General features: G+C 43.7%; 1 protein-coding gene across 3 annotated transcripts in view; it reads left to right on the forward strand.

The window, feature by feature from the left end:
• LOC146205331 (uncharacterized) overlaps positions 1–27619 on the forward strand; it is a 121566-nt gene that overhangs the window by 70101 nt on the left and 23846 nt on the right. For 2 of the 3 annotated variants that reach the window (XM_084589974.1, XM_084589976.1), the window contains exons 14-18: positions 1670–1768; positions 6949–7231; positions 8766–9001; positions 13431–13494; positions 22574–22655. In XM_084589974.1, coding sequence (XP_084446100.1) covers positions 1670–1768; positions 6949–7231; positions 8766–9001; positions 13431–13494; positions 22574–22655 — 764 coding nt within the window. The remainder of the gene's footprint in view (positions 1–1669; positions 1769–6948; positions 7232–8765; positions 9002–13430; positions 13495–22573; positions 22656–27619) is intronic. The other variant, XM_084589975.1, reaches the window with a different exon arrangement.

The following is a 27619-nucleotide window of genomic DNA, read 5'->3' on the forward strand; positions in this document are numbered from 1 at the left end:
TGGGGATGAAGTGAGGCTGGAGTGTCAACAACTGTGTAGTTCTCTCTAGCTATCTCTAGCCAGCCCTGTTCATGGCGGTGAACATGCCAGTGCCCACCCAAGCAAGAGGCGCTGGGTGCATTCGATTATCAGTCCCGGACTGTCCGGGACTACTTGCTGACAGCTGTCCGGCGTTCGATTTTCCTCAGGCAGCCCAGAAGCCCCACCCACCAGTAAAGCTCCTGGGCTGGCGGCCATATTGAGTTAGAATTGAGTTAGACTCCAAACGCATTCTGAGTACTTATTGTGCTCCTGCAGACGATATTGTGCGCTAAATAATGGCGCAAGCTACAGCTTTGCATCTTCGCTTTCTTGTCTTGATTTCTCTACAGACGGAAGCGTCCAGAGTCCCAAACACGGATTGTTTGTTCGTGCTGTCAAGTTCTTCACCTGTTCTGCAATTTTTCAGTGCGCAGGTCTGAAAGCATCGCAATCGAACAGCTATGTACGAAAGCAGCTAACGCTTATTGTAAATGTGTTTTCAAATGCTTTTGTTTGTTTTTTAATGCAGTGAGCTAGGCCCTTGAAGGAACTTCGCTAGCAGCAGTGGCAAACCAACCCTGCATGGAGTTTTGTAAAACGCTTCACATTCAGGCCTGTCACACTCCGTTTCAAAAAGCACCGATTGACTGGTGCCTCTGTTATTTATTTTAGTGTTACACACATGCCAAAAGATAAATACAGCATTACTGCGAAAGAACTGAGTCATAGTGACGTAACAGTTGACATGTCTGCTGAAAGCAAACAAGGGTTGCAAGGTCATGTGGTCACACGCTGCTTCCTGTCAGAGTGGAAGCCGAGACCTGTCAGCAAGTAGTCCGAGACTGGAAATTCAAATGTACCCACTCACTTCATGACATGTTCACGTTTGTTTATCAGTGTGTGTTGTGCTGACAGAAGGAAATTCATCAGTGCTTACCATTGCTGGTGAAGTTACTGAACTCTGTGGAAGCTGAGCTTCTTAGCTGTACCTGCTGACCAATTGCCAATCATTCTTGCGTGACAGTACACAAATGACTGTGTAATGGTTTAACAGTGCCGCTGCACAGCTAAGCACTGTATGCAGCATCTTTGCATATTAAGTGGACACCCATGCAATACCAAATTAAGGGGACAAATAATGTGGCATCATTGTCTGTTTTTGAGCAGTATTGCAGTGGCACCTACTGCTAAGAAGACTGAACTGAATGGGGTGACACGTGCTACTGTGCTAAAAAATCTTAACAGCTCTCTCCATAGGAAGACGCGCGTTGCAGAAATGGTGTGCACCGAAGCTGTGATGGTGGCGGCTACTTTGGCAAAATACCCCCCACCCCCCTCCCCTCCCGTATCAACTGCTGTGCAAAGGAGTAACAAGGAAGTAGCATTTTCACCTGTCATGTGTACACAGTACATGTGCTGTGTAAACCAAGATTGTGCTATCAAGTTGTTAATCTGGTAAAATAGTGCAAGCTGCTATTAAAGTGCAGGCTCGTAAACTTTCAGCTCCATTTCATACTCTGAAACAATAAAATAATGCCTGCTTTTGCCAGGTTCTTACATCAGTCTATAGTGATATCACAGTTTTTGGAGATCTGGAGAGCTATTATTCGCAGCATGTTTTGGCTTTTTTGGCCGTGCTTCATTTCAGAGAGAAGAACTAGACAAGGCTAATAAAGGAATCGAAATAAAGGTGCATACTGCCCCGGATATATCAAGGCTAGTAGAGGAGGATGCTGACGAATCAAAGGTAAGCATGTGAGCCATGCATTATAGGCTCGCCTCTTTATAATTGTGAGCAAGGAGTTGTTTGCTCAAGCGCACAAAATTTTTGTTCTAAATTTCAGCTGGAAATTAAACCTTTGTGTCCTTAGAGATGGTGCAGCAGAGGCTTTCTCGCTCCCTGCACTTTATTTTCAGGTCACTTTTACACCATCAGTGTCATTGAACTACGATGTGCATACAACTCTTCGTTGCAGCTTGTCCAATTGCCTGGAGCCTGTCTGTTCATTGTTTGTTTGGGCTGGTCATCAGATAAAGTTTACTCAGCAGTTGTTTTTTGTTGTAGCAATGTCGAAGTGGTTAAAATTATGAAAGGAGAAATTTGGGGGGGAAGGGGGGGGGGGGGGGGTGGAGTGTTCCTGAGGCTCCCTGAACCTGCTTATCATATTCTTCTCTGCACCTCGGTCCGTCTGAATTCTTGTAAATTTGTGTGAACAATGGCACCGCATTGTAGTCCCATTGTATTGCAACACTTGCTGCTGACCTATGTAAGCAAAGTAAGCTGGCTCGAGCCTTGTGCTATTTCTATGCTTTTCTGCTAACTGCCACAATGGCTCACAGACTATGGTAACTGTTGAGCTCATTGTAATGGCTAACCATGTATTATGTAGAATAATTATGTACTGAGGTTTAGGATTGTGTGGATCTGTAAGTAGAAGAAAGTTTGGCAGACACTTAAGGGGGGAAAGCAAACTAGCGCACTTCAAAGCACGGACACAGGAAGGGAACGACAACACAGCGCTGCCGGAAGAGAAACACATAAAAGGGCCCGAGGAACTAGAAATGTAACTTGCAAGGGTGGAAGAACGGGCTAGTTGGTAAATCATCTTGGAAAGCAAACTAGCACACTTCAAAACACGGACGCCCTTCCTGTGTCCGTGTTTTGAAGTGCGCTAGTTTGCTTTCCAAGATGATTTACCAACTAGTCCGTTCTTCCACCCTTGCAAGTTACATTTCTAGTTCCTCGGGCCCTTCTATGTGTTTCTCTTCCGACACAGCGCTGTGTTGTCGTTCCCTTCCTGTGTCCGTGTTTTGAAGTGCGCTAGTTTGTTTTCCAAGATGATTTACCAACTAGCCCGTTCTTCCACCCTTGCATGCTACTTAAGGGGGGACATGGCTCTTAAAGCTATTTTTCTTAATTTTTGTATCTTAATAAAACTTGGTATTATGATTCAATTTTTTGCATTGATTTCAAATATATAACTATCTTTTCAATTGGTCAGTTAGTTCAAAATATAAATTGTTCATAATTTGCGGAAACAATAAAAAAATAACCGCACTACAAAAAATTCACATGGGCACTTTGCTACGTACTAGAAAGCATAAGGAATACAATGTTAGGAGCACCTTTTTGATATAACAAATCTTAGCGATGTTATAGCAGTTCAAAGTTCACTGTTCCAAATGTAGGTGCCTTACTGTCTGATGTAGAGCAAAACTGCAAAAATTTTGAAACTTAAATTGCAAAATATGCTGCTAACGTTGTGTGCTTTGCACTTTTAGGTACATGCCATAACAAAATGTATGGTTCTACCTCCATTAAAAGCAGATATATCACTTCAGCAAATGAGTAAGAAGTCAAGAATGGGTGCTTTTAGAAAACTAGAAAACAAAAAATTTTTTTATATATATATGGGCAGATTTGTACCAGATTTACACCATTCGTACATTTTCTGGTACGCATTCCAAAACTGCAAACTGTTTACCTAATGCAGGTAGTTTTATATATAAGGAAAACTGGAAAGGAGCAAGCATGGTTAGTAAACATTCGATTTTGAGAAGATTTCGATCCTTAAATGGTCTAGAATCATCAACGGACTGCAACACTGCATAAATGAGCCTTCCGGGGTGATTTGGAAGAAAGAAGCCGAGATATTGCTGCTCTATAATGGTGACCGTGACCAAAATTCAATTTTGAGAAATTGGCGAAAATATGTTTTTGGCACATTTTTGAATTACCAAGGCTAATGCGACTTGTTTTTGGTGTGAAATCGCCGTTTTCCGCCGAGAAAATTTCCCCTGCAACTCGGAAGTAAATTTATTTCGACAAGGTTTGCGATTCCGCATGCCGTGCGTGACGCCCTTTTGCGATCACCACGCCACTAACTTTTCGGAGTGCTCGATCTGTCGCGCCAAACTGCTTACGTATCACTTTTTCATTGGCATTGTCATCATTACGATGCTCGTACGCGGCAGGAATCGCTTCGAGTAAATCGTTCGCTCTCCTATCTGTCGTGCCGAGCACCACCGGCTACGCCCTTATGGACCCTTTGCAAAACTCTGGAAGTAAGCTTCTCTGCACAGCAAAAAACCCGGCACCATGGCAGCCAAACCTGTTTTGAGAGCCGAAGTTGGGTGCAGTGCAGGAGACGTCTATTGACAATGGCCACGTCCATTTCCTGCACCCCTCTGCCTGTTGTTGCTGCCGCAATTATGGTACTATTAAGAATCCATCGGGGAAGCCAGTTCCTCAAAAGTACCATTAATATCGCCTCTCCCGCTCGTATGCTTCCTCCTCGTTTTCAAAAGCGAAAGAATTCTGCTCCCCAGGTTCATGCATGACATCAGGCTTGACACAGAAGTATTCTGCGCTGCACCCAACTTCTGCCACCCCCAAAACAGGTTTGGCCGCCATGGTGAAAAGGTTTTTGCTGTGCCGAGAAGCTGATTTCCAGAGTTTTGAAAAGGGTCTCGGAACGTCGGTGCTTCGTCACTGATTGCGGATAACACGATGGCGTGTCTCTCATCTCAACCTTTCTTCGCTTTTTAGGTCAGTATGACGATCGAGCCTAAATTTTACTTGTTTTACGCCGTAATCGTGTCGATGGAGCATCGCTAAACGAGCTAGGCCAAGCTATGCGACCTTTTCAAAATGGCTCCAGGCTGCAAGCAGTCAATGCCGGCAGCCAACCAAAATTGGTCATTTGGGTCACATGCCTTCGGAGCCCAATAGCAGCGCGTGTTTCGCGCAATTTTGTCCCTTTGTTTTCCGCTTCGGGTGTTCACTTACGGATGCCAATCGTGACATGAGAATAGCCTGAATCACGATCTTTCGAATGAGACTAAAATGACACCGGTGGAACGCATATTTCTCGATCTGCAGCCGATCAAAACTCAGTGCGATTTGACCGCAATTTAAAGGGCCAAGACTTCAGATTCACAACTTTGGAACGCTATAACATGCGAAATAGGTGGTATTTCTCAACCAAAATTTGCATATAGCTGCAGAAACGTCTTAGCACCGTGAAAATGAAGAAATCGAAAATCCAATTTTGCCACAAAAGAGCAGTGTCCCCCCTTAAGCTTTGTCTTTAAGGGTATGATGTTACCACTTAATGGCTTTAATGGCTTTTTTCAGTGGCTCGTCTTGTGGACCTACATCTTCGTTCGCATTAAACTCGTCCCTCAAGGCATGCACTCACACCAGTGATAATTTAAGTGGCTGGTTAAGATCTCCTGCTGTTTTGTTTTTTGCTGCATGCTCACCACATGGGGCTCTTAAACACAGTGTTTACATTGTTGGTTCAAATCTGTTATGTAATGGTTTGATGTATGGTTGTAAGATGGCAATTTTCCACTTTAATTACTGCCTCTATAATCTGTCGCACACTCATTAAATGAGCCTATAGTCGTAAACTGGCACATTATAAGAATGTTTTTTAATATGATCTGCATAATAAATGTTTTCAGGGGTCCAGAAACACTACTTAGCTTTTTCTACTCTTTCCATTTAATCTCCTCATTCTTTATAGGATGAAGGCTGTGCCCTTGTTACCAACATTATATAAGGCGTGTGAGAATTTTCTCAGTGGTAGTCCAGTTACTAGTGGCTTAGGCATACTTGATTAGAACCAAAGTTCTAATCAAGTAGAAATGACGTGTGCTGAACAAATCCATCCAGCTGAGCAGCGAAGAGCTGCTGTCTCTCTTCTGTGATGTGATGACACCATAAAAAAGAGAAAGGGGGATTGGTTCCATAAGGGCATTGAAAATAAAGTAAGATTTCAGATCCTATAGTCTCGTAGCGATTTCCTTTGGTCGATCGGAGCTGGGCGCCCGTATCGGAACAGAGCTACCTAATCCCCTACAGAGCAAACCAGGCTTGGTCAATCACATGACTGAAGTAATGCTGAGCTTTTCTGGAAGTTGAAGTCTCATCTTTGCGCCAAAATGTGTTGCGATTCATAAATGGGCGGGGCTGCGGCACTCTGCAACCTGCTTTTGCTTGCTTTTAACGCTGTAGCTGCTTTTCGATACGTGCACTTCGACATACCTGTGCAGAAAAGCTTCTGAAACCACTAAAAACAGCCAAATAAATCCCGCATCCTCCGAAAGTGACAACATTCCTGACAAGAACTTCCGGCGAGATCCGACTGTGGTCGGCAGATCAAGCTAAAGCGCCCTGAATTGCTCCAAACTATTAGCGGAGTACACGCAACCTACCTTGGTCCACCAGTGGAATTTAAAATTGTCATCCCGGCGCAACAAAACCTGCTTTGGAGCGACGAGTGGAAATCGCCATAAGTGCACAGTCAACATCACCTTTGTGTCGAGTGCTCGAGCGGCGCACTTCTCTGCATGAAAACAAACACCTTGTTGCATCTTCTAGGTTTTAGGGGCAAGTAAGGTGTGCACGAGCAATTTGCCTAAAAACCATAGATGTCATTGGCTCAAGCGATCGACACTAGGGTAATGCTTGTTACTGTATGTAATGTAAGCTTTATTTGCCTCAAATGTTCATTAGCACGTGATATAAATTAGAGGACTCGCTGACCGTAGCCATTGTGTATCAGTAGTGCCCCTTGAGTTCGTTTTACATGATCAGGAAAGGGGCATTCAAAATTTTCTCAGAACATTTCCAGAAGGATTTCCTTGTACAGAGTATAATCAAAGTTTTTGGCTTTGTGTTCTTATTTTTTTTGGTTCCGCTTGGTGTTCAGTGTATAAGACTCAACATAATTGAGTCAGATAGGAATACATTTTCAAGTTGTAGGGCTAGCAAATGCTTTTTAAATTGTGCTGTACTTTGAAGAAAAGCAAATTGACCTTGTCCTACCACTCTCTGATCCCATGTTCTGGCACTTTAAGGACAGCTTAAATTGTGAGAGCACAACATCATGTGGATGCTTATTGTAAAATGCTTTTCAGGGGCCATCATCACCAAAGGCAGTGGTGAACCGCAAAGAAGCACGCAAAGAGAATGGTGTCCGGTTGAGTAAGTGCCCTAAAAGTAATGGCACAAGCACAAACGGCAATAGCTGCATTGCCAGCATTCACAAGTTTAATGAGGAATGTTCCCTTCCGGAAGTGACCTTGTGCAACAGGGTGACTTCCAGCACAATGATCAGCAGCACAGTGTCCAACAGTCGAATGCCAGCAACCTCAATCTCGGGTAATGTGTTCATCATTGGCCGACCAACCTTACCTTCAGGTCAGTCCACTTTGCCATTATACTGTTTGTTCTCCCTAGTACAAAGGAGTAATTGGCATCCACCCAAACGGTTGTATAGCTATCTGGAAAAGGCCTTGTAGCTTCATGGCTCTGTTAAGTTAGGTTTTAATTATTCCATTACTTGTGAAATAAGTGGTACTGGGTTTCATTCAAATCCTGTGGTATACAAAGTGAGTAGAATGTGTTTGCAAGCTTGAATATATGAAGAGTTTCAGCGAACACTTCCAAAATTTTCTAGGAATACAGAGTAAGGAATAGAAAAACAAATTTTCAGCAACTTGTTTCCTGCTGCAATGCACTTAATTTGCTATAAAATAATTTAATTGCTCAGCTTATTAACTTGCTATTTAACCCATTTGGAGGTCAATACCAATGGTGAGTTTGAAGCTGAGGACAAGACTATGCCATATAAGCTTTTGAAATTAAGAAAGCATTGTCCATATTCCAGCAGTGAAAGAAATCCAAATTTTTTCGCTCGGAACTAAACATGTCAGATGAACAGGAAGCTCAACGGATATGCAGTGTCTGCTGTTCGTGTGTTGCTTTGCTGCTTGATACCAGGAAAAGAAAGAACAGTAATCACCAACTACATGGTCATTATTTTTCAGAGTGACTGAGCACAAGAAAGTGCATGGCATGGCAAAGTAGAGCAAACCATTCAAATTTAGTGCTTTAGTCACTGCATGCCTAACATGGTTTCGGATTTGTTTCTAAAAGTGCACAGGATTTCCTCTTGCTGCAGAGCACTTGAGAATGAGTTTTGCTTCTTTTGAAAAACTTGTTTGGCAAATGTCACCATAGGTACAGCCTTTGTCTAAAGTGTAGAGCCCGGGAGGGTGTGCTTTTGAGCCGTGTAGTGGCACTGATTTAGCGTTAGTGGAGCTCTTTCCCATTGGAGAGGGTAGGACAAAATATCTTACCATCAATAGATTCGGAATACTGAACATGCATTACAAGCCGCACGAAGCGGCTCAGAAGCAGACCCCCTGGGCTCTACACTTTTGACAAAGACTGTACCTACCTCTCTACTGGGTTAATTAGAAAGTCATCTAGTGCACTTTTGTTAATTGCCTGCATAATAAAATTTTTACAGCAAGTTATATGCACTCTGGCAGAAATTATGTTACTGTGTGTGTGTGTGTGTGTGTGTGTGTGTGTGTGTGTGTGTGTGTGTGTGTGTGTGTGTGTGTGTGTGTGTGTGTGTGTGTGTGTGTGTGCGCGCGCGCGCGTGCGTGCGTGCGTGCGTGCGTGAGAGAGAGAGAGATTCACTTCGAACTTTCGATGTTGATGCATTCACTGAAACACCCAGAATTATTCTAAATATTGAATGCAAAGTGAAGCTGAATTGTTCTGCTCTAGTTCGTCTGGGAAATTTTCACAATGAAATCTTTTCACCTTTTTTGTGTGTTGTTTTATGTGATGCTTATTTGTATTGTTCTTTTGGAAATCAGGTACTGTTTAGTTGTTCTGAGTAATTGATGGAACAACTTCTGTTACCTGTGTGCTGTGACAGAAACCGGGAGCATGCTGAAGGAAGAGACAGTGTCTAAAATGACAATAGGAGATGTGGAGCTGTCAGTGACGTCAACTACACTGTCCAACAATGTTATAAAGAAAGTGCGCCAGGACCGACAAGCAAGCGTACCTGAAGCTTCATCGGGCTATAACCACCGGCAGAGCAGTTCTAAAGATCAACTCCCTGAGGCCAAAAAACCGCTATGCATTACACAACACCTCAATGGCACACAGGTGGGTCATTTAAAATGCTCTTTTTTGGCATTTGCATAAATAGTACAAAATACGGTTTTGCTAAAGAACTCTGCAGTACTTGCAAGCAAATATAAGTATTTGATGTGTAAGCAAGACATTGAAACAAATACACAAAGCATGAAAGGAATGGCCGAAGTGCACTACAGCATTTTCTCGCTGGTCTTGGAGGAAATGCTATGGGCTATGACTGTCGCTGTGCATTGCATGCCTTGCTTTCACTTGCCTAATCACTGTAGCACTTCATCAAACAGCAATAGCTTTACAAGCTTTGGGGATTTTTTTTAGCATGGTGCTTGGCACAGTTTCATGTCCATTTTTCTTGACAGTGATAAGCAGGTATTCTTCTTATGCGTGTACGACTAGTGAATTCTCGGTTCAAAGCGAATAGTTATTTTGTTGCAATAATTTTGAAGCGAAGGGAATAGTTCACTCATTCCACAGATTTGAATGTACAAGCAGTTGCATCTCATGCCACAGTTTCTTCCTCCGATCTGATATGCGCTGCATATGAACACGTGACTCTGCTTGTGCAAATGAGTGCACTTTTGCAGCTCTGTCGGAGAGGAGGCTTTTCCTTGAACCGTCTGTTATGGAAACTCGAAAGACGCTGATGAAAGCGCTGCACATGCACCCATAGTGACACAGCTGTGGGGGGTCACGCCCCAAATACCAATCGGAGGATGCAATGCCAATGTTTTCTGGAGAGAGTTCTTGCGTAAACCAACCGTAGACCGAACAAATTCATCGGTGAACACATTTTTTTCTCACCATGCTTTCAAAGCATCTCGCAGTGAGCCCATAGCACGCGGAGGCCTCATAGACATGCAGCGTTCTGTGCATGCACATTTATTGCCCACAGAATTTCTGTGTTTCACGTTGCGCTGCTCCGGATGGAGGCGTACCACCGGCATGGGCCAGTGTGAAGACTGCTATTTGTATCATCGACTAAGCAGCTGACCTAAACCAAATAAAGCCTACGCCACAGTAGCTGTGGCTGGTTGCGTTTTGTTTGGTGTTGCAGCTATTTGTATATACATTTTTTTTAGGGTTAGCTAGGCCGCCTATGTATGGTGTGCATTGTGAAGTCTTGGTGCTGTCAAAGCCCAAAAGATATTTACAGAAGTTTTTTGCAATCTTATAGTATTTCTGAATTTCCTTACTTTGTCATGTTGAGAAAAGGCAGACATTGTTTTGCATTTTGCACGTGGGGATATGGTGTCGGCGTGTCTCATGGGGGCAAAAGTGGTTTGAAACTGAAACTAGAATTGAATTCCGCTCTTCAATATGCAACACAACCCAACGTTTGTAGATCCTTTTCAGTTCCGCATCTCCTCGGCGCGCCCGTAGGGAGTAGGCGGCCCGCCGCTGCTCCTTCCACCGCAGCGCTAGTGTCGACCTTTGCGCCAGGGAAGAGCGTGGTCTGCTACAGAAGCACCGTGCTCCACTCTGCTTCTCGAACTGCTCTGAAGCGTTGCTCGCGCTCTGTGGCGTCATTATCTGCGCTTTATAGGTTTATGGACTTGAGTGTCGTGACAGTAAGGATGATTGCTTCTTTGAAAAAAATGGGCATCTGCGATAATTATCGCTTAGGGCAGAACAGTCACCTTTTTTGCGTGTGCATTTTGCCATTTGGTTGTAATGCCTGCGTACATATACTATGTATACATGCAAACAATGACAGGTACCACCTCATGCTACAACACTCAACGGTGTTTCAGTCTTGCCAGTCGTGTTAGGTGTTGCGCGATAGGTTATGCAAGTACTCCGGTCGAAAATTTGTCGGCGTAGTAGTTGTAGTCCGCATCGCTCTTTGGAAATAATAGGGGGCCTGAGTTAAAGAAATCGTACGGTGATAATCTTTAATTCTAGTGATTGATGACCGTTTGGTTTGTGGTAGACGATAGTGAGCTAACGAAATCACTGAAGCTAATTGAGCGAGGAATTAAAGAAATTGAAAAAAATATGAAAAAGGGGGTTCAACGATGTTAGGATGCTCAGAATGGAAGCCAATGCTCTTTGATGCAAGTAAGTAAATTTCAGAGTGAAATCGCATAATTAAATAATTGAAATGGTTAAAAAATGAAACCTGCGTTAAGATGTGTACTGCACAGGATGGAAAGACAATGTTAGCAGATGCTAAGTATCGATGAGTAAAAATTGTAAAAATTAAAAAATTAAAAGTGACAAGCATTGTCTGTATCTGCGAATCGCTATAGCATCTTAATAGCTGAGCATCAGTGTCACCCTTATTTTTAGATTTTCCGACGTGATCTTGGAAGCGAGTGCGTGCTCGCTATGCTCACTCCTTTCTCATTGCGTTCCGTAAAAATTAACGTTTTCCTCATCATTATTGTTTTGAGCAATAGCACCTACGCCACCCGAAAAAAATTTTGTGAGGCGTAGGTGTGAAGCCTCTGACAGTTGATGCCATCTGAACCCGAGGCTTGAGGTGATTAAAGGACTGCCTTATAAAGGATCGACACACCTCCTGTTATTGGTATATATTCTAACCTGACAGGTCTTGTATACTTTCATAAGAGTTTTTGGCGCTTTCTTCGCCCCTTTCCTGAGTTGGTTAATTTGTTTCTGTTTTGTCTGCTTGCTAAAACGGCACGAATCAGCCAGCCTCTTCAAATTACGGCCGCGAAGCTCACTTTTTTCATGGGTTAACGTAGTGCACTTTATATTTTCTGAACCTTCGTCCTTTTCAAAAGCTTTAGACCCCTTTTATCTTTAAAAAGAAATTTGTCCTGTTTGTAGCAGACAGTCCCTTTGCTGTTAAAGGTCCAACGAGCCTTGCATAGTTTCCAAAACGTGCAAAATCGTCTCTACATCTCTAGCGATGTGATTGTCTGATCTATATGGGCAATGTCGACACCAGTTGTCCGCGGCTAGATATTCCACAACTGACTTCGCGGACTGCGGCGCTAGCTCTTAGTCTTGGTAATATTCCTGCATGAAAAAAAAAAAAAGACAGCCTATGATCAATGCACATTTTCATCCAGAGCTGCCAATCTCTATGTAACCATAAAACACAAATTTTTTCCCCAGTCAGTTGATTAAATTTCACTCGTCTGATTTACTCGGTATCTTTCGCACATCGCTTTGCGTTGCGTCACTGAGTGCAACTTTGGTGGTTCTTATGTTTAAATTTTTGCTGTTCCTGATGTAGACAGATGCATAATATAGATGATTAGGTCATATGCTAGGAAATGTATGACACCTGACGGACCGTGCCGGTCGCTAGATTTTAACCACTTCTTTGGTGAACGCATGTTTGTAGAATTTTGTAATATAACCTCTTCCCAGAAGTGTGTGTTGCTCATGCTTCATGTTGTTTGCAACAATTTGGCTCTCCGGAGTACCGTTGTCTCCCAGTTGCATGACACATGGCCATTTGGCGGCGGAGAGAAGTGTCTCTTCTCCCAGTTACGGCGGTTCCTGCTGAAATATTATGGCTCAAAACGCATTATAATATGTTTCCTCAGTCCTGACACATTCTGAAAAAGATAACTGAAAATAACCACCTACCTTCTGAATGATTATTTTCAAAATTTTGCGCTCGATAAACGTCCGGCAGCACGTGGTACTTATAAGTCGATTAATAATTCATGGCCAATGCCGGCGCCCACATTGAACTGCAGGGTAACATGAGCAGTACAGCTGAGGATTCGCAGACACTAACACAGAAAAACAAGAGTATTGTATGAAAAATCGGTGCACGCATGCTACCGCAGCATCGGCCGCGCTACCGTATCGGCGCGTAGTCGGTGTGGAGCAAACTTCGACCGCAGCGCCAGCTCAGTGCCTAGGCGCAAAGCGCGGCCGCTTTTGGAGGCGCAGTTTCAAAACTAAAAAGGATCTATAAACGATGACGCAACCCTCCACCATTTGCTGCTGGTGAAGGGCCATCTGCCTGGACCATGCTTGGCATATGCCCCTTCTCTCAAGTAATGCTGGCCTCATTGCACCTCATGTTTTACATGTTCGAGCACTTTTACGGATGACACAGCGCGCCAACACTGTCGTAGCAGTTCTGCGCTGTGGATGGCCGCACAATTACTGCAAAAATGTGCAGGGGGTGTAAGTTTGAAAGTGGATGATTGCAATTGCCTTTGATCTAATCATAGGTGTATGACTACAGGGAATAATTATTTGGCTTTCTTAGATTTCTTTGTTGGAATTTGCCTGGTGTAAAACACATCGCATTGCTCTCAGAGCATATTACGGCATATGGTGGATTTTCTTGTAATGATGTTGGAATTAGTCCTTTCAATGTACTTTCCCTTTTAGTGTTAGAAGGATTTACCTTTGTGCTCATTTTTATTTATTTATTTGCAAGTGGACAGTATTTCAGAGTCTTCAAGAGTCCTTTCCAAATGCCACACTTCTTTTCCTTTTGCCGCAGGCTGCTTCCAAAAACAAGAAGTCCAGGAAAAAGAAAAATTCGTCGGCTGATATCACTTCTCCAGGTTAGTAGACTTGTTGAAAGTATTTACTTTTGACTGCAAAAGTTCATGGATGCAGGTGCACAAAAAGGTAATCATTGCAAGCCATTCACCTAGGCCAGTGTATGTGTCTGAAGGTACGAGCGGCCATGTGTGCTATCCGCAGATAACAATGCAAGGCGAGCAGGTCAGGAAGCTGGGCTTCTGTAATATTTTTTTCTATCAACACATTTCTCGTAGACTGTTGCTGTTGATAGTCCAAGCTAACTCCTTTCTTACTGCAAGAAAACTGTTAATTTTAAGGGTGGTAGATTTAATCATTTTTCTTCACTGCAGCACATTATTGTCTAGCTAATAGAATTTTTCTGTCAGTGGCTGCAAAAATGCCTACGAAAAAACTTGGCTGGCAAAATTTGCGGTTTGCACTGAAATTCACAAAACTGTTGAATATATACAGTCAGAAAACAAGAAAGTATAAAATCTAGAACATATGTTACATGCTTTTACTATGTTAGAAACAAGTATTCGAATTACAAAATCCTCCATGCTAAACTTTTCGGTCAGAAAAAAAAAAAAAAAAAGAGCCAAACCTTGCACACACAGTTTTAGACTACCCTGCTCTGTGGTACCAAAATCGAGCAGAAAATTGTCTGCTACACTGCTGGTCGCACAAAATCTTTCAGACTGTACCAATTACCTTTAGAGAGGCCTGGAAAGTAGTGAATGTCCTCTGCTATGGCAAAAGTGAAAGTTACAGACAGGAGAAGACCGTCGGTAATCTAGGCTGGATAGAGCACTGATTTCTGGCAAAACTGAAATCAGATGAATAAATGTCATCTTCTAGCACAAAGCTGTTGCTTTCATCTATAAAGTCAAGTGTTGATGCTGTGAAATTGTGATAATACCTTTGTTGTTGAGCAGGATCAGTGTAGGAGGAGGATGCTACCTTGGGCGCTGTACTTGCCACCATTGTTGAGGCGTTTCCGTGTGAAGTTAAAAAAAAAAAATAATAATAATCAGTCAAAAAAAAAAAAAAGGGTGTACAGTTGTACAACATACTGAATTGCATTATTTGTCCAGTAGCAGCCTGGATTGCTCGGAATGGGACAAGTACAGTTTAGAATGATGCCAAGCCGACTGCACAGAGCTTAGACCTTCTCAGGGCCACATTGCAAACTCAAAATCGAAGCCCAACGTATGGACCGCTAGAGTTTGGAGAAGGGTGCAAAATATGGCAGTTCAGCAGCATAGCAGTGACGAAAACCACGTGCCCCAGAGGGAAGCGTGTCCAGGACAAGACGCGTGGTTCCACTTGCATGTTCGACGCCTTTCTGTGGTTGCTCTGGTTTGTGAGTGCGTGTTTTAACTCTGACCAAAAAGCATTAACGGCTTCACGGAAGAGACATGGTATTGTGGTTCTTCCTGTGCTTTCTATTACTGGTATGTCTGCTCATGTTGAGCAGAATTGATCACAACCACATGTGGCAGCTTTCCTGTACTGCGGCCTCTCGTTGTGGCGCTCCTGCTCCATCTAGAAGTCTCCTGGTCTCCTCCTTTCAGTGTCTCTCACTTAGCTGACCCTCTGTTGCTCTGCATTCCTCTCCGCTCTTGCCCATTTTTCCCCGTTCGAAAAAGACTGCACGCCGGCTCGGTTCTCTCCAACTGCACAGGACCCATTCAAACGTCCAGTCATATAGGCAAACATCATGTTTGTAAACAAAGGTGGCGCTGCGATCGGCAGCAACATGGGATGTGGAGCGGATAATTGCAAACCTGCAAACCCAACCTTTCAGATTGCAGAATCCTGGCCAAACATGTATGCAAAACAAGAGAGATTGTCGAGGCGAAGGCAATGGCTAATGCTGTCAGTGTCAGCACACCACCGATTCTGCTATTTGAAAAAGAGTTGCATTTCCTAGATGCGCGAAAGTAACCTGTAATTAATGATGCTGGGGGGTCCGCATCTTATCCGTCTTGTTATACTCGGAACTTGTCCCTCTTACTGTCTGCTTTTCCTGGTGCGCTGCCTCATAATCAATGAGGTGTAGGCAGAAACGCAGCGAGCCTACACAGCGCCAAGCGATGCTGCCTTCGAAACCAGTATGCAAATATTCTGAAGCATAAGCTTCGCTTGTACTTATAAACGGTTTGGTTTAGGCTTGGAGAGTAGTTCAGCACTTTTTCAACCTATTACTGCTGGAAATACCCTGTGAAGAGCTGAATTGGCTTCTTTCGCCATGGCCTCAACAGCTCGCGGCTATGGTGGGTGGCTGTATAGTGACTGATTAAGCATATCTGCCAGGTCTCCCGAATTATCCGGGAGACTCCCGAATCTTGATGTTTTTGTACGATTGTACGACCAAAACAAAAATCTCCTGGAAACGCTCCCATGTTTGGCCAAATCCTTTTTCTAGTCTGGCCACATAGCTCCAAGGCTATCTACCGCTTGACACCGATTGACATGTTATCTACCGCTTGACACCGATTGACATGTTGATCAGTGAAAGGTCTAAAAAGCATAGTCGGCCAGCCTCAGTAGTTAAAACTGCCAGAACTACTTTCACTTCACTGTTTGAGACTGTAGCGCCGCTACTGCTTGAGGCGGTTCAGGCGTGGCGCTAAGGTCGGATTTTGTCTAAAGTTCCAGTGGCTTATTTTCTGCTTATAATATTTCTACATTAACACCAGTTTTTGCTTAGGCAACTTCCGTGTTTGCTTGTGTTCTTTGTTACCTTCGGCAGCTCAGTTGCATGGCCTAGTGCAGTTTTCAAGGGGCGTGCGTTGTGTGTTGTTTAGTGCCGCGTTAACATTGTCTTCGGCCATGGCGCTAATCAAAGAGCGCAAGAAATATCTTTAGGTCTTCCTAAGGCAGTATACTGCAAAGTTTGGATGTATTGTGCTGTTCGGAAAGGCGAGCATCATGCATTTTGCACAGTTTGCAATTGTGACATGTGACATCAGCATCTCGCACGGCGACAGAACAGACTTGGCTACGCACATTTCGTCGAAGATGCACTCAAGCAACCTTCAGTGCCAAGACAAGCAACAGCGTCTCCAAGATTTCTTCGGTGCACAAGACGACAGCGATGTCATCCGTGTGGAGTGCTTGTTTACCGATTTCTTATTGGAGCATAACGTCCCGCTGAGCGCCTCTGAGCATGTGGGACCTCTGTTGCGCAAATGTTCCCAAAGTCTGACGTTGCGAAGCGCTACGCATGTTCTAGAACCAAGACGACAGCTATTGTCGATGAAATGGCGCATCACGCACAAGAGAGCACGGTGAGTGCCCTGAAAAAGAGTGTTTTCAGTTGCCGTGGATGGCAGTAATGACAGCCAAGCGCAGCTGTACCCGATCGTGGTTACATATTTTGTTGAAGAATTGGGCATGATCGATAGCAAACTTCTTGTGCTGAGCACCCTAGAGGGCCAGTCAACTGGGCGCAATTTCGCCAGATTGCTGATAGATACTCTGAATTCCTTGGACATACCATTGTCTAACTGCATAGCTTTTGGCTCTGACAACGCCGTCATGCTGGGGAAGAAAAGCGCTGACTGAAGCCCATAAAAGCCGTAAAAAAGCCCATAAAATGGCTGTCCGTGCCATTTAATCAACATTGCAGCGGAAAAAGCAGCGTGTTGTCTTCCAGCGAAGGTGGACGAAGTCCTCATAGGTATTTTTTTTTTTTATTTGGAAAAAAGTGCAAAAAGAAAAACTGTTCTTATGCATTTCCACTGAGTACTGAAAAATTCTGAAGCACGTGCCAACCCGATGGCTGTCGCTTGGGAAATGCCTGGAAAGGTTAATGATTCAATGGGGACCTCTGTTGAGTTTTTTCCTTCATGAGGTGAAAAAAGAAGCTGCAAGTGCACAATTTCTGTCATACTACCAAATTCCAAAGACTCCAGTGGTGTCGGTGCAAAGTACAGAACTGGAACACATGCCGTGCAAATTGAAGAGAAAGAAGGCAGCAGGTGCTGCACCAGTGGCAGTGAAAAAGGCTAAGGCCACTGATGTGGTGGACCAGAGTAGGCCACCGTGCATAACACGTGAAGAGAGGCTGTTTCAGTTTTTGAGCTTGGACTTCAACAAAGTGTGCTGTCTTTTTTGAATAACACCATTTGTCTTTGAGGCATTGAACTGTCGGCTGCAGTCTCGAGCTCCTCAAATACACGCATTGCAATCTTTACTTTTTGGGCTTCTTTAAGACCTCCTTTCAAGGCTTGTGCAGCCACGCCTTCTAAAGGAACGCAAGGACCTACTTACAGTTGATTACCATGACAAAGATGGACAGAAGGATGATGAAGACATTGTGGTGGGACTGGAAGCCAAACACATTGTTCAGGAACTTAAGCCAAGTGAGCAAGAACAATTTTATGAAGCTGTTTGGAAGTACATGATCGCTGCCTGCGACTATATTCGCCTCAAGTTCTCTTTGGCTGACAATGCAGTAATTAATTCCAGAGTCGCAGATCTGAAATTTATCGACACTACGGCCTTTCAGAATGTGCTTTTTTTTGTGGAGCGGTTTCCAGTCTTACTGCCACTAAAGCAGCAAGAGTCGAAAGACCAAGCTTTGAATTCTGTGGAAATGGAATTTGTCAAACTTCAGGTGTTTGACATTCCCCAAGATGTGCTGCAAGAGGAATGTGCCGACAGGCAGTGAAGCGCCATCTCCGAGTTGAAAGGCGCAGATGGGCAAAAGAAATTTAGCCGTATCTCAGCAGTAATGCTTGAAATCCTCTGTATACCACACAGCAATGCTGAATGTGAGAGGCAGTTCAGTATTGTAAAAAGAAAATTGCATCCAGTTCAGACCATCCATGTCCAACACAACCCTCAGTCACATTCTTTTGGGTAATTGTCGCAGGGGCGAACACTTACTCTCGGCAGTACTCAAAGGAATTTCTAAAAAGGGCAGCATCTGCCGCGTCGAAGATTCCCCAACAGTGAGCAGTGATGTGGCACGTCAGTGGTTTTCAAACAAAAACCACCCCATTCCCGCTCTTTTGAACCAAATAAAAACAACTCATTCAATATAAATGCCTAGTAACTTCTTCATCCCCTCCCCCACCCTCTCCGGTCTGATGAGATCTCCCTAATGCCTTTTCTGTGAACCTGGCAGGTATGGATTAAGTTAAATGAAAATGAGAAAGCGCAATGCATAAGGAAAACTAATAGTCAGCACTGTTCAACTCCCGAACCTATCACAGAAAAGGAAAGATTCCACAGCTCTGTGGAATGCACCAACTAGCCCATCAATTGCTTTTCTCGGGCCTGTTGCTAGCACATGAAAGAAGGACAACGATATGAATGACTGGAGGGTGTGTTTTTCATATGACGACTCTTTTGATGGGCTTTCCGCTGCTTCAACCACCTTTACTCTAAAGAACAATATTACCGGCAACTATAGGGAATTAGACATGTAGAGCCCACTGTAACTACAAATTAATTGACATAATTTCATCAAATAAGAACTCAGTCTTTTAGTTCTTTCTTTGTAACATTCACCTATAGGGCGCTGCCAACTTGTTTTATCCTAGTCAATAAAAAAGTCACGTCTGTTCCAGCGTATAGACGTGTCGAGGTCGTTCAGATTAATATATACGTGAAGGCTTTTAAGAATGCTCTCATTTTGTTCTCTTTTCTGTACAGGAGAAGTGCATGAGCTGTAGAGGTGCATGAGCGCAAATGTAACATTCTCCATGATCGCTTGCAGCGAAATTTAATCGATCTGGTGATGTTTTTTCTTTTTTTCAATATTTAAAACATTTTTATTTCAAATGCGCGTCATCTTATTCTGCTTATTTTGCACCCCTCATAGCCGAATCCACTTTGGGACATTAAACTCCATATACCATATACTCGATCAGAACTATCGATTTACGTGGAAATTTAATTCGTTCATCAGGTTCCTAATGACAATAAAAAAAAAATTAATAATCTGAGAAATAACGCTGCGTGGCTTTGTCGGGATTGTAGCGATGTATACTCGCTCTCTAGCACTGGTGATGAAAAGTCATTCATTGAAACTCGCGAAAGTAAAAACAGAAAAGCTGCTTCATAGGACCGGGCCTGTTTCGGCAATATTCCGCTGGATGACCGCTCAACTTATAACTGCAGTTACCTTCGCAGCAGCTTTTGTGTCCTTTCTGTGCGAACATATACACAGGCGGTACTGCAGGTGAGTGGGATGTCACAGCGCGGCTTTCCTGCCTTCGATTAAGCTTCATACGCATGCGGAATATTACGTCAAAACTTCTTATGACTTGATAGTATTATACAACAAAACGTGCACAAGCTGCAGGCGTTTGCTATTGCGCTCTTCGTCATGCAGCCGAAAAGCAACCACAAAAATTTAGCAGCACAAACAAACTGATCAAGTTTCAAGGTAGAAGGCAATCCGTCGTCGCCAAAGGGTCTACTTGTGAAAACGTGTGAAAACAGGTGCCATTTTCTTTTTTGTGCCTCGTGGTGCAACCAATCGCACCACAGCTTGCAGTAATATCGGGAGTTATACTCGAAAACACAGCAAGCATCACGCATCCAATGCAGATGGCTCAGGCGTTTGCTTACACCTCGAAAGTCACTGCTGTTACCAGCACCACCGCATCACCACTCTACGTCACGGGCTGACGCTTATCTACAGAGTGCCACGTAGGTTCGCGGGCGGCGCCCACTTCATTAACTCGCATTCGGACTGCTATGCTTCTTCCAAAATGCTGTCCATATTAATGGGGCAAAATACACGGACCCCAATGTGATTCGTGCATTCCTACCTTGTCCGTTGTCCAGAGAGTGAGTTTCATATTAACGAGGTGTAAATACATTTAAAAAGTTTGGTCTTTAGGAAAACTGTCCATATTAACAAGGGTCATATTAACGGGGCACGACTATTGTAATCCTGTACACATTAGAGAGACCACCCCGCTGTGGTGGCTCAGCTCAGCGGTTAGGGCACTCGATTGCTTATCCTGATCCTGGCCGCGACAGTCAAGTTTCATTGAGACAAAACGTGAAGCGCCCTTGTACTGCGCGATGGCAGTGCATGTTAAAAGAAAACTCCAGGTGTTTTTTTTTTTAACATTTTCAGTTGGATCACACTCCTTAAGTTCCCTCTCTGTGCCCCGCCGGGTGGCGCAGTGGTTACGGCGCTCGACTATTGTGCCCAAGGAAGCGGGATCGAATCCCGGCCTCGGCGGCTGCGTTTCGACGGATTTTCGTCACATACACGCATAGCACATTCTTTTAAAATAGGGTGGAGGCGTTAGCAGTGCTATTGGGTCTATACAGAGCGAAGCTTAAGCGTCGTTCATTATATACACAGAGAAGCAAATATAAGTAAATATTTCACAAGAATTCAAGTTTTAAATGGGGTATGTATCCGTTTAACATGTCCGCTTTTTTCATTCCACATTTTAGCAGTCAAGAGAGGCAATTACGTCTAACATCTTCGTTCTTTTTGCGGCGAAACGGAGTGGCGTCCGTGTGCTGTGCGATGTCAGTGCACGCTAAAGAACCCCAGGTGGTCTAAATTTCCGGAGTCCTCCACTACGGCGTCTCTCATAGCCTGAGTCGCTTTGGGACGTTAAACTCCACAAACCAACCAAGTTCCCTCTCTGCAGTACAAAAAAAAAATGTTGCAGAATATCAAGCGGAATTATTTTAAAAGCAAAAAGCCAGGAGATGGAAACTGAAATTAGTTTCCGACCAAGTGCTAACGAAATGATAAACTATCTAATGATGTTATGGCTGCTGTCACAAAACTTGTTGTGTTTGCATTGTTTGAAAAAAATTGGGACCTTTAGCAAGAGCTTGGGTCGTTATTTGTCTAAAAGGACGACAAGCAAGCTCAGCATTTTGTCCTTCAGCAGCAGCAGAGCGCATATTGACGATCGAGCATCTAGTGACATAGCACGTGTAAGGTTCTTATAGAAATCTCCCCCAGTGCAGGGTAGCCAACCGGAATTCATTCTTTCTGGTTAACATCCCTGCCTTCTGGCCGCCTTTTTTTCTTCTCCTCCTCTCCCAGTGAGCTTAGTAGAACCGCAAATGGTCGGAATTTCAGCAGCCTTCCAATATGGCATCCCTCCTAACCTGAATTACTTTGGAATATCAAATCTATTTAATGGACTATAAATACACTGATACAAAGACTTTCTCAATTAGTAAGCTACCGTTCAAAGGTAATAAGTACGCAGACCATAAAAATAAAGCTTTGAGTGAGAAAATGATGCAAATATCGAGTATTGGAGAAACTTTCCATCACACAACACTTTCAGTGGCATCTTTATATAGTGAGCAGTTTTACGATGAGCAAGCTAATTAGATAATCCTGATTTCTTGTGTAAGATGTAACCCCTGAAATGCCATGTTATAGTGGTGTGGGGTTGTGATGTAATAGAATGCAAAGCATCATTTCCACGCCTTGGAAGTTATGAAAAAAATCCGTGCCTTGGAAGCAGTGAAAAAGAACATTTTAAGTTCATGTATTGCCAGCCAAGTTGTGAAGTGTGAATTCGTGACGCCTCAAATTCAGTCACTGTGGCATTAACTACATGGTTATTTGGTTAATCCTTATACCTACTTTAGAAAGATTCTACTTTCCACACACACAAAGGGAGGGGTAATTATTAGGGGCTCAATTTTTAGACTACAGTGAAAAATAATGATCAGGAATAGAGTGCATAGGTCTTTTAAGGCCCTGCCGGGCTGGCGCAGTGGTTACAGCGCTTGAATGCTGTGCTCAAGAATGTGGGATCGGCCCTCGGCGACCGCTTTTCGATGGAAGTGAAAAGCAAGGCGCCCGCGTGCTGTGCGATGTCAGAGCACGTTAAAAAACCCTAGGTGGTCGAAATTTCCGGAGGCCTCTACTACGGCGTCTCTAATAGCCGGAGTCGCTTTGGGACGTTAAACCCCACAAACAAACCAAACCAATTCTTTTAAGCTATGATCATCGAGTATTCTGGCATATGCACCAACCAGCTTGTGTGCTTAACGTTTCATATTCAGGCTAATGCAAACATCAAAAAGTTTGTGTGTTGTTCTAAAGAGTTCTCCAAAAACCACATTGTAATGAACGATTTATGTCTAATAATTTTACAGATGAAGTGTTCCTGCCCAAGGACATTGATTTGGAAAATGGAGACTTGGATGAATTGGAACGAGAAGTGGAAGCCTTTAAAAGGCAAGTCATATTAAAGGATAATGTTAGATCTTTTAATTTCAGTGCCTTTAAGAAATTGTTACGCTTAACATGTGTGAAAAAAAGTGCAGCATGTCTACCTTTTGCAGTTTGTTTTCAGAGGAAGGGAAAGATGTCAGAATGGCACAATACTCTGCTATGTGTCAATGTACCAAGAAAAGGATGTATTGAGGTGAATGACTGTTACATTGCGTTTAGGAGCGAAGGTTTGATGAATGTCTAGTACACTCACCCTTTTGCCAGTCTGTTCAGTGGTGATTTTGAGCAATTTTGTGAGCGGAGGAGAAGCCAGTATATCTCTGTCCTGGACATTCGTTGCTTGGCACACCAATGCTATTTTATTCATAGGTGACAGGCATGCCAGGATAGAACAGGACAGTTCATCAAGTGGTGGCATATGACAATGGAATAAGTAGAGTCAGTGCTTGAGATTACATACGGGGAAAGAGGGTTGTTTTATCTGCCCTCGAGCCTTCTATGGCCAAGGTCACACTTGAGCGGAAAAGCAGGCAGTGATGGTGTTCCTTTTTGATCCTTTTGAAGTGTGTTGTTTGTGTTGAAACTTTTATTTCCGAAGATGAAGGGGAAGGGGATTAGAAAGATTGTCGGAGCTGGTCAGGGTGGCATCTGTAGTCCAAGCCGCCACTAGCTCACACTGATTCACACACTAGCCGAACTCACCTGGAGGAACATACATTCCCAAATCTAGCAAAGTACCACAAAATCTGGCCCGAAAAACTCAAAAATAACACATGCACTGCATGCGGTGAAGTCTCGGACATCCTTCACATGATATGGAACTGCAAAGAGCAATTAGAGAAATATAAAGCTCGAGCACTCAGCCAAGCGGAGTGGGAGGCAGAGCTGGCCCACACGGGTCTCTGAGCAGCGCAGCCTGCTCACCAGGGCCCAGGAGACAGCCCAGGCCAATGGTATCCTGGACTGAGAAAACCACCCACGCTATTCCGTTAAATAATTAAAGTTTACTCTCTCTCTCTCACTGGAGCTATTTGTCCTTTCCTTTGCTAATCAAGGCTGCCTCTCACTGCTCCTGTGACGTAGCAGTCTGTTGCTGATAAGTGTTTGGTTTTGGCTATGCACCTCCATGATCTATGGAAGAGGGTAAGGCAAGCACTAAACCAGGGACATGTAGCAGGGGTATTTTGTTAACCTAATCTTGTTTCAGATGGACTGTTTCAGGGAGGTGTTTGTGTTTGTCTTTAATATATTGCTTCGGAGATGTTTTGGTCTTTGTGTGGAAGTGGGAATTTTCTTCGTTTCAGTCTGATGTGTTCCAGTTTGTTCCCAAAAATGGTTTTAGCAGCCAGTTGCAGCTTTTTCATCTGCCTGTCCTCTGCCTGTAGTGCAGTTCTTGCATCTGTTTCTACATAATATAGCCTCCTCCTCGTACTCGTGATTAAGTCAGAAATGTTACGGAGCGGCAAACCCAGTTCTAATTGCATTCATGGGTTTTTCATAAAAGGCCAGGCAGCTAGGTCAGGTGCTTCCCCACTTTGTGTTTGTGGTGCCTTCGCTTGAAAATGCAAAGGGCCTGACAATATTTGGCTAATGCTACTGTTTACAATTGTAAATATTGCACAGAATGGAACTGGCTGGGCAGATATGACATATAAATTCTTAAAGAGGGATGCGGGGATCAGATCGCGAAAATCGCGAAAAAAATCGATTTTTGGAAACCACTCGTTTCGGTATCTTCCACACCTAATCTACATTGTATCTAAATGGTTTGGCTTATAACGTATTAAAAGTGGCCGAAAAAAAAATTTGTCAGTGCACAAGACGAGAAAACAGCTTTAAATCGTGCAAAATCACCGCAGTTCGCGGAGCCATATCTCGTCTTTCCCACTGCCATTTTGGTATCAATCGAAAGCTCAACGTCTCGCCGTTTCGGTCGTCGCCATCTTGTAACAATCACAGAAACACAAAAGAAGCGCGGGTCTGCCAGAGGTGGTCACACGGACCCTACGATGAAAATGCCTCCGTTTGGTTGCCATGGTGAAAGGCATCTCCCCATTGGTTGCTGCTGCGGCAGTGGGCAGGTTGGCAACCACAGCTGGATGCTGTCACGCTGGTGTCTGCTTCACAAACCACGCCGGCTTTTTTAATTGGCACGCGAATTCGGTTTTTTTGCTACTCCTACAATGTGGATGGATCGTCGCTCGTTTGAAAAGAAATCTTCGACGAAGCAGGCTTTCGGAAAATGGAAAGGCAAGCCTCCTACGCCGAGAAAAAGATGGCGGCCAGCACGAGAAGCGGAGCACCCGACTGAACATGCGGACAACGTGCCGGGCTGTCTTGCACCATGTGACAGCAACAGTAAAGCTGATAATCGCCCTGTGCCATCAACACCGATAACCCAGTCGACAAAAGACGCACCAGCGGAGGCTCTCTCACTGTCGCGCAGATAAGTAGCCAAGATCGCATCGGTGCAGGCGATGTGGGTTGAAGGTCACCATTGCCTGCAAAGACACTTCGTGTGACATGGACACGCAGCCTGCGAATGAGCCCCAGCCGTCGACGAGCTATAGTGTGGTGACTGAAAATTCACCAGACGAATCATCGGCCGACTGTCGCACCATTCAGGCACGCCAAGAGCCGCGTTTTTTATTGGCGATGACAGCAGCGGCATTCGCGACCCCCTTTGCGCAGTGTCTGCAACTGAACGGAAGTTAAGTTTGATGGACCAGCAAGGCGAAGAACAAATTTTGGCTCCTTGTGACAGCGAGTTTATTCTTGTGCAGATTTCCGCGGTGAACTCTTTGCTTGCTAAAACTTTGTGCCCAAGTAGTCGTGAGGTACAATTTAGGGAGCCAAAGAGCTTACTCAGAAATGTGTGCTACCTTAGGTGTGCGCCCTGGTGCCCTTGCCATCCAGAGGGCTCAAAAAAAAAAGGTTTAAGAATGTTTGAAGAGGGCATCCAAAGTGTACCAAACAAAGAGGCAGATGTGCAAAAAGATGCCTAACAGCAGTTATGAGAAATATTACAGCCCTGGTGCTTTCTAATAAATCTGCAGTGCTTGCAAAAGTTTCCGGGTCGTTTTCTCAATTTTGTTTTTGTTCTTTTGTCGATCATCTCGCTAGTGGAAAGCATAGCACAACAATGTATGAACTGATTTTAATCCAGTTTGTTTTGCTGCGATCCATAAACTTTGCTGCACGCAAAGAGTCTTGAAATGTTTCTTTATCTTTCAATTTTTTATTATTTCACAATAAGTGCATGGCTCTATGCAATGATCCACAGTCATGTGCATGTCATGCTTATTAAAAAATTATTAGCGCATGAAAAAAAAAATCTAACACTGTCTTGCTGTAGATTAGACATTTGGGCAAGCATGGAAAGTATTCCTGGCTCCCTATCATGTTTTGTTATTATGCCAGGCTTTCCAGAAGCAGTGAACATATAAATTATTATAAAACAAAAACTAATGATGATATCGTTATGAAACTTTATATTTGTCTTTCTGTTACAATCTACAGTGTGTGTGCCAAATTTCAGCCCATTCTGTGGAGAAACAAAAGTTAGTCCTGATCCCCTCCTCCCCCCTTAAAAGAGAAAGCATAGACCAAAGGAGGGTTTCTTGCATATTGGTCGCAGTAGGGGTGTGATTAGGGCAGCTTGTGGACACCAGAAAGCACTGCACTGCATATAGGGCCATCCTTTTTGAGGCACTTAGAGACTGAGAATAATGAGGGGAGGCAGGTGTTCAGTCATAGTTTTCAGCATTGTGAACAAAAGGTAGCGAGCACACTTTTGGAAAGTGGTAGTATTTGGCAGGGGACATGGCCTGGCTCTGATTGGTTGTTTGATGTCACAAGACGGGAGTGTTAGATGGGAATCAAACCTACTGGGACCCTTGGATGCAGGCACATTCATACAGGTCAGTTAAAGCTTTATATACCAGGTGTCCCAGCTAACTTAAGCCAAGGGCTAAAAAATAAAAAATTTGAGGCCAGGGAAACCAGTTGCATACAACTGCCAGTTGCCTTGTGCACCACAAGAAATTTTTTTAGATTTTGCAATTAGTTAATTAGCTAATTATTTTAATTTTTCTTATTTACTAACTATTGAGTTTAGACCATAAGTGTGAATTGGAAAGTTGGAGAGCACCTTCAGAAACTCCCATTTCATTAATTGCGACAAAGTCTCACGTGTATCTTTTTTTCCACGTTGAAAAGAAAGCCACAAATACAAATAAAATCACATGACTAGCGCATTTGCGCGCCACGATTGTGCTGCTCTCGGCCGCGGAGGATTGTTGCAACCATAGTTTTTCTCAAAACAAAGATTGATATAGGAAACCTGCGCTAAAGTTTGCCGTGCTGATTGCAGTGCTGTAACACATAGCCTAGCGAGAGGAGCAAGCAGGTTTTGGTGCACTGATAGCGCTTTTCCACACCCTCTTTTTGCGTTAATCTGCATCACCTTCCATGCTGTGTCGAACCCACACGTGGCGTGCGTCAGCTATCGGGGCTACGCTGAGGGAAGCTAGACAAACATGTTATCGGCCAAATGTGGGCCTCTAATCGTCCGAAATGTGATCTCGCACTTGTAGTGACCCAAGCGGTTGAGGGAAGCAGTTTTTAGTCGCTGGAAGGAACTATTGCAGTGACACCTAGGCAGTGCAGGTTCCCCGTAGGCATTTGCGTCATGAATGGAGCACACTGTAATTGTTTGGACAAAGAAAATTAATGCAGTAAGGGGTTAAATCATTGATAGTGGGCTTTTGGGGAATAGGTTTGGGTAGGAACGTATTCAGTGTTCTCTACACTCTTGCTGCATACTTTCCCAAACACTTTTGCCCTGTCATTAATTTCTGCTGCCATGCTTAAATATGAGCATAAGTAAAAAAAGGTATCTGCATTTTTCAATCTACAATATATTCGTAGTAAGATAGAAAAATATATACTCACTTTGTAGTTCTACC

The sequence above is a fragment of the Amblyomma maculatum genome, chromosome 1 (genome assembly GCF_055883805.1).
Source record: "Amblyomma maculatum isolate TAMU_Amacu chromosome 1, ASM5588380v1, whole genome shotgun sequence".
Taxonomy (NCBI): Eukaryota; Metazoa; Arthropoda; class Arachnida; order Ixodida; family Ixodidae; genus Amblyomma; species Amblyomma maculatum.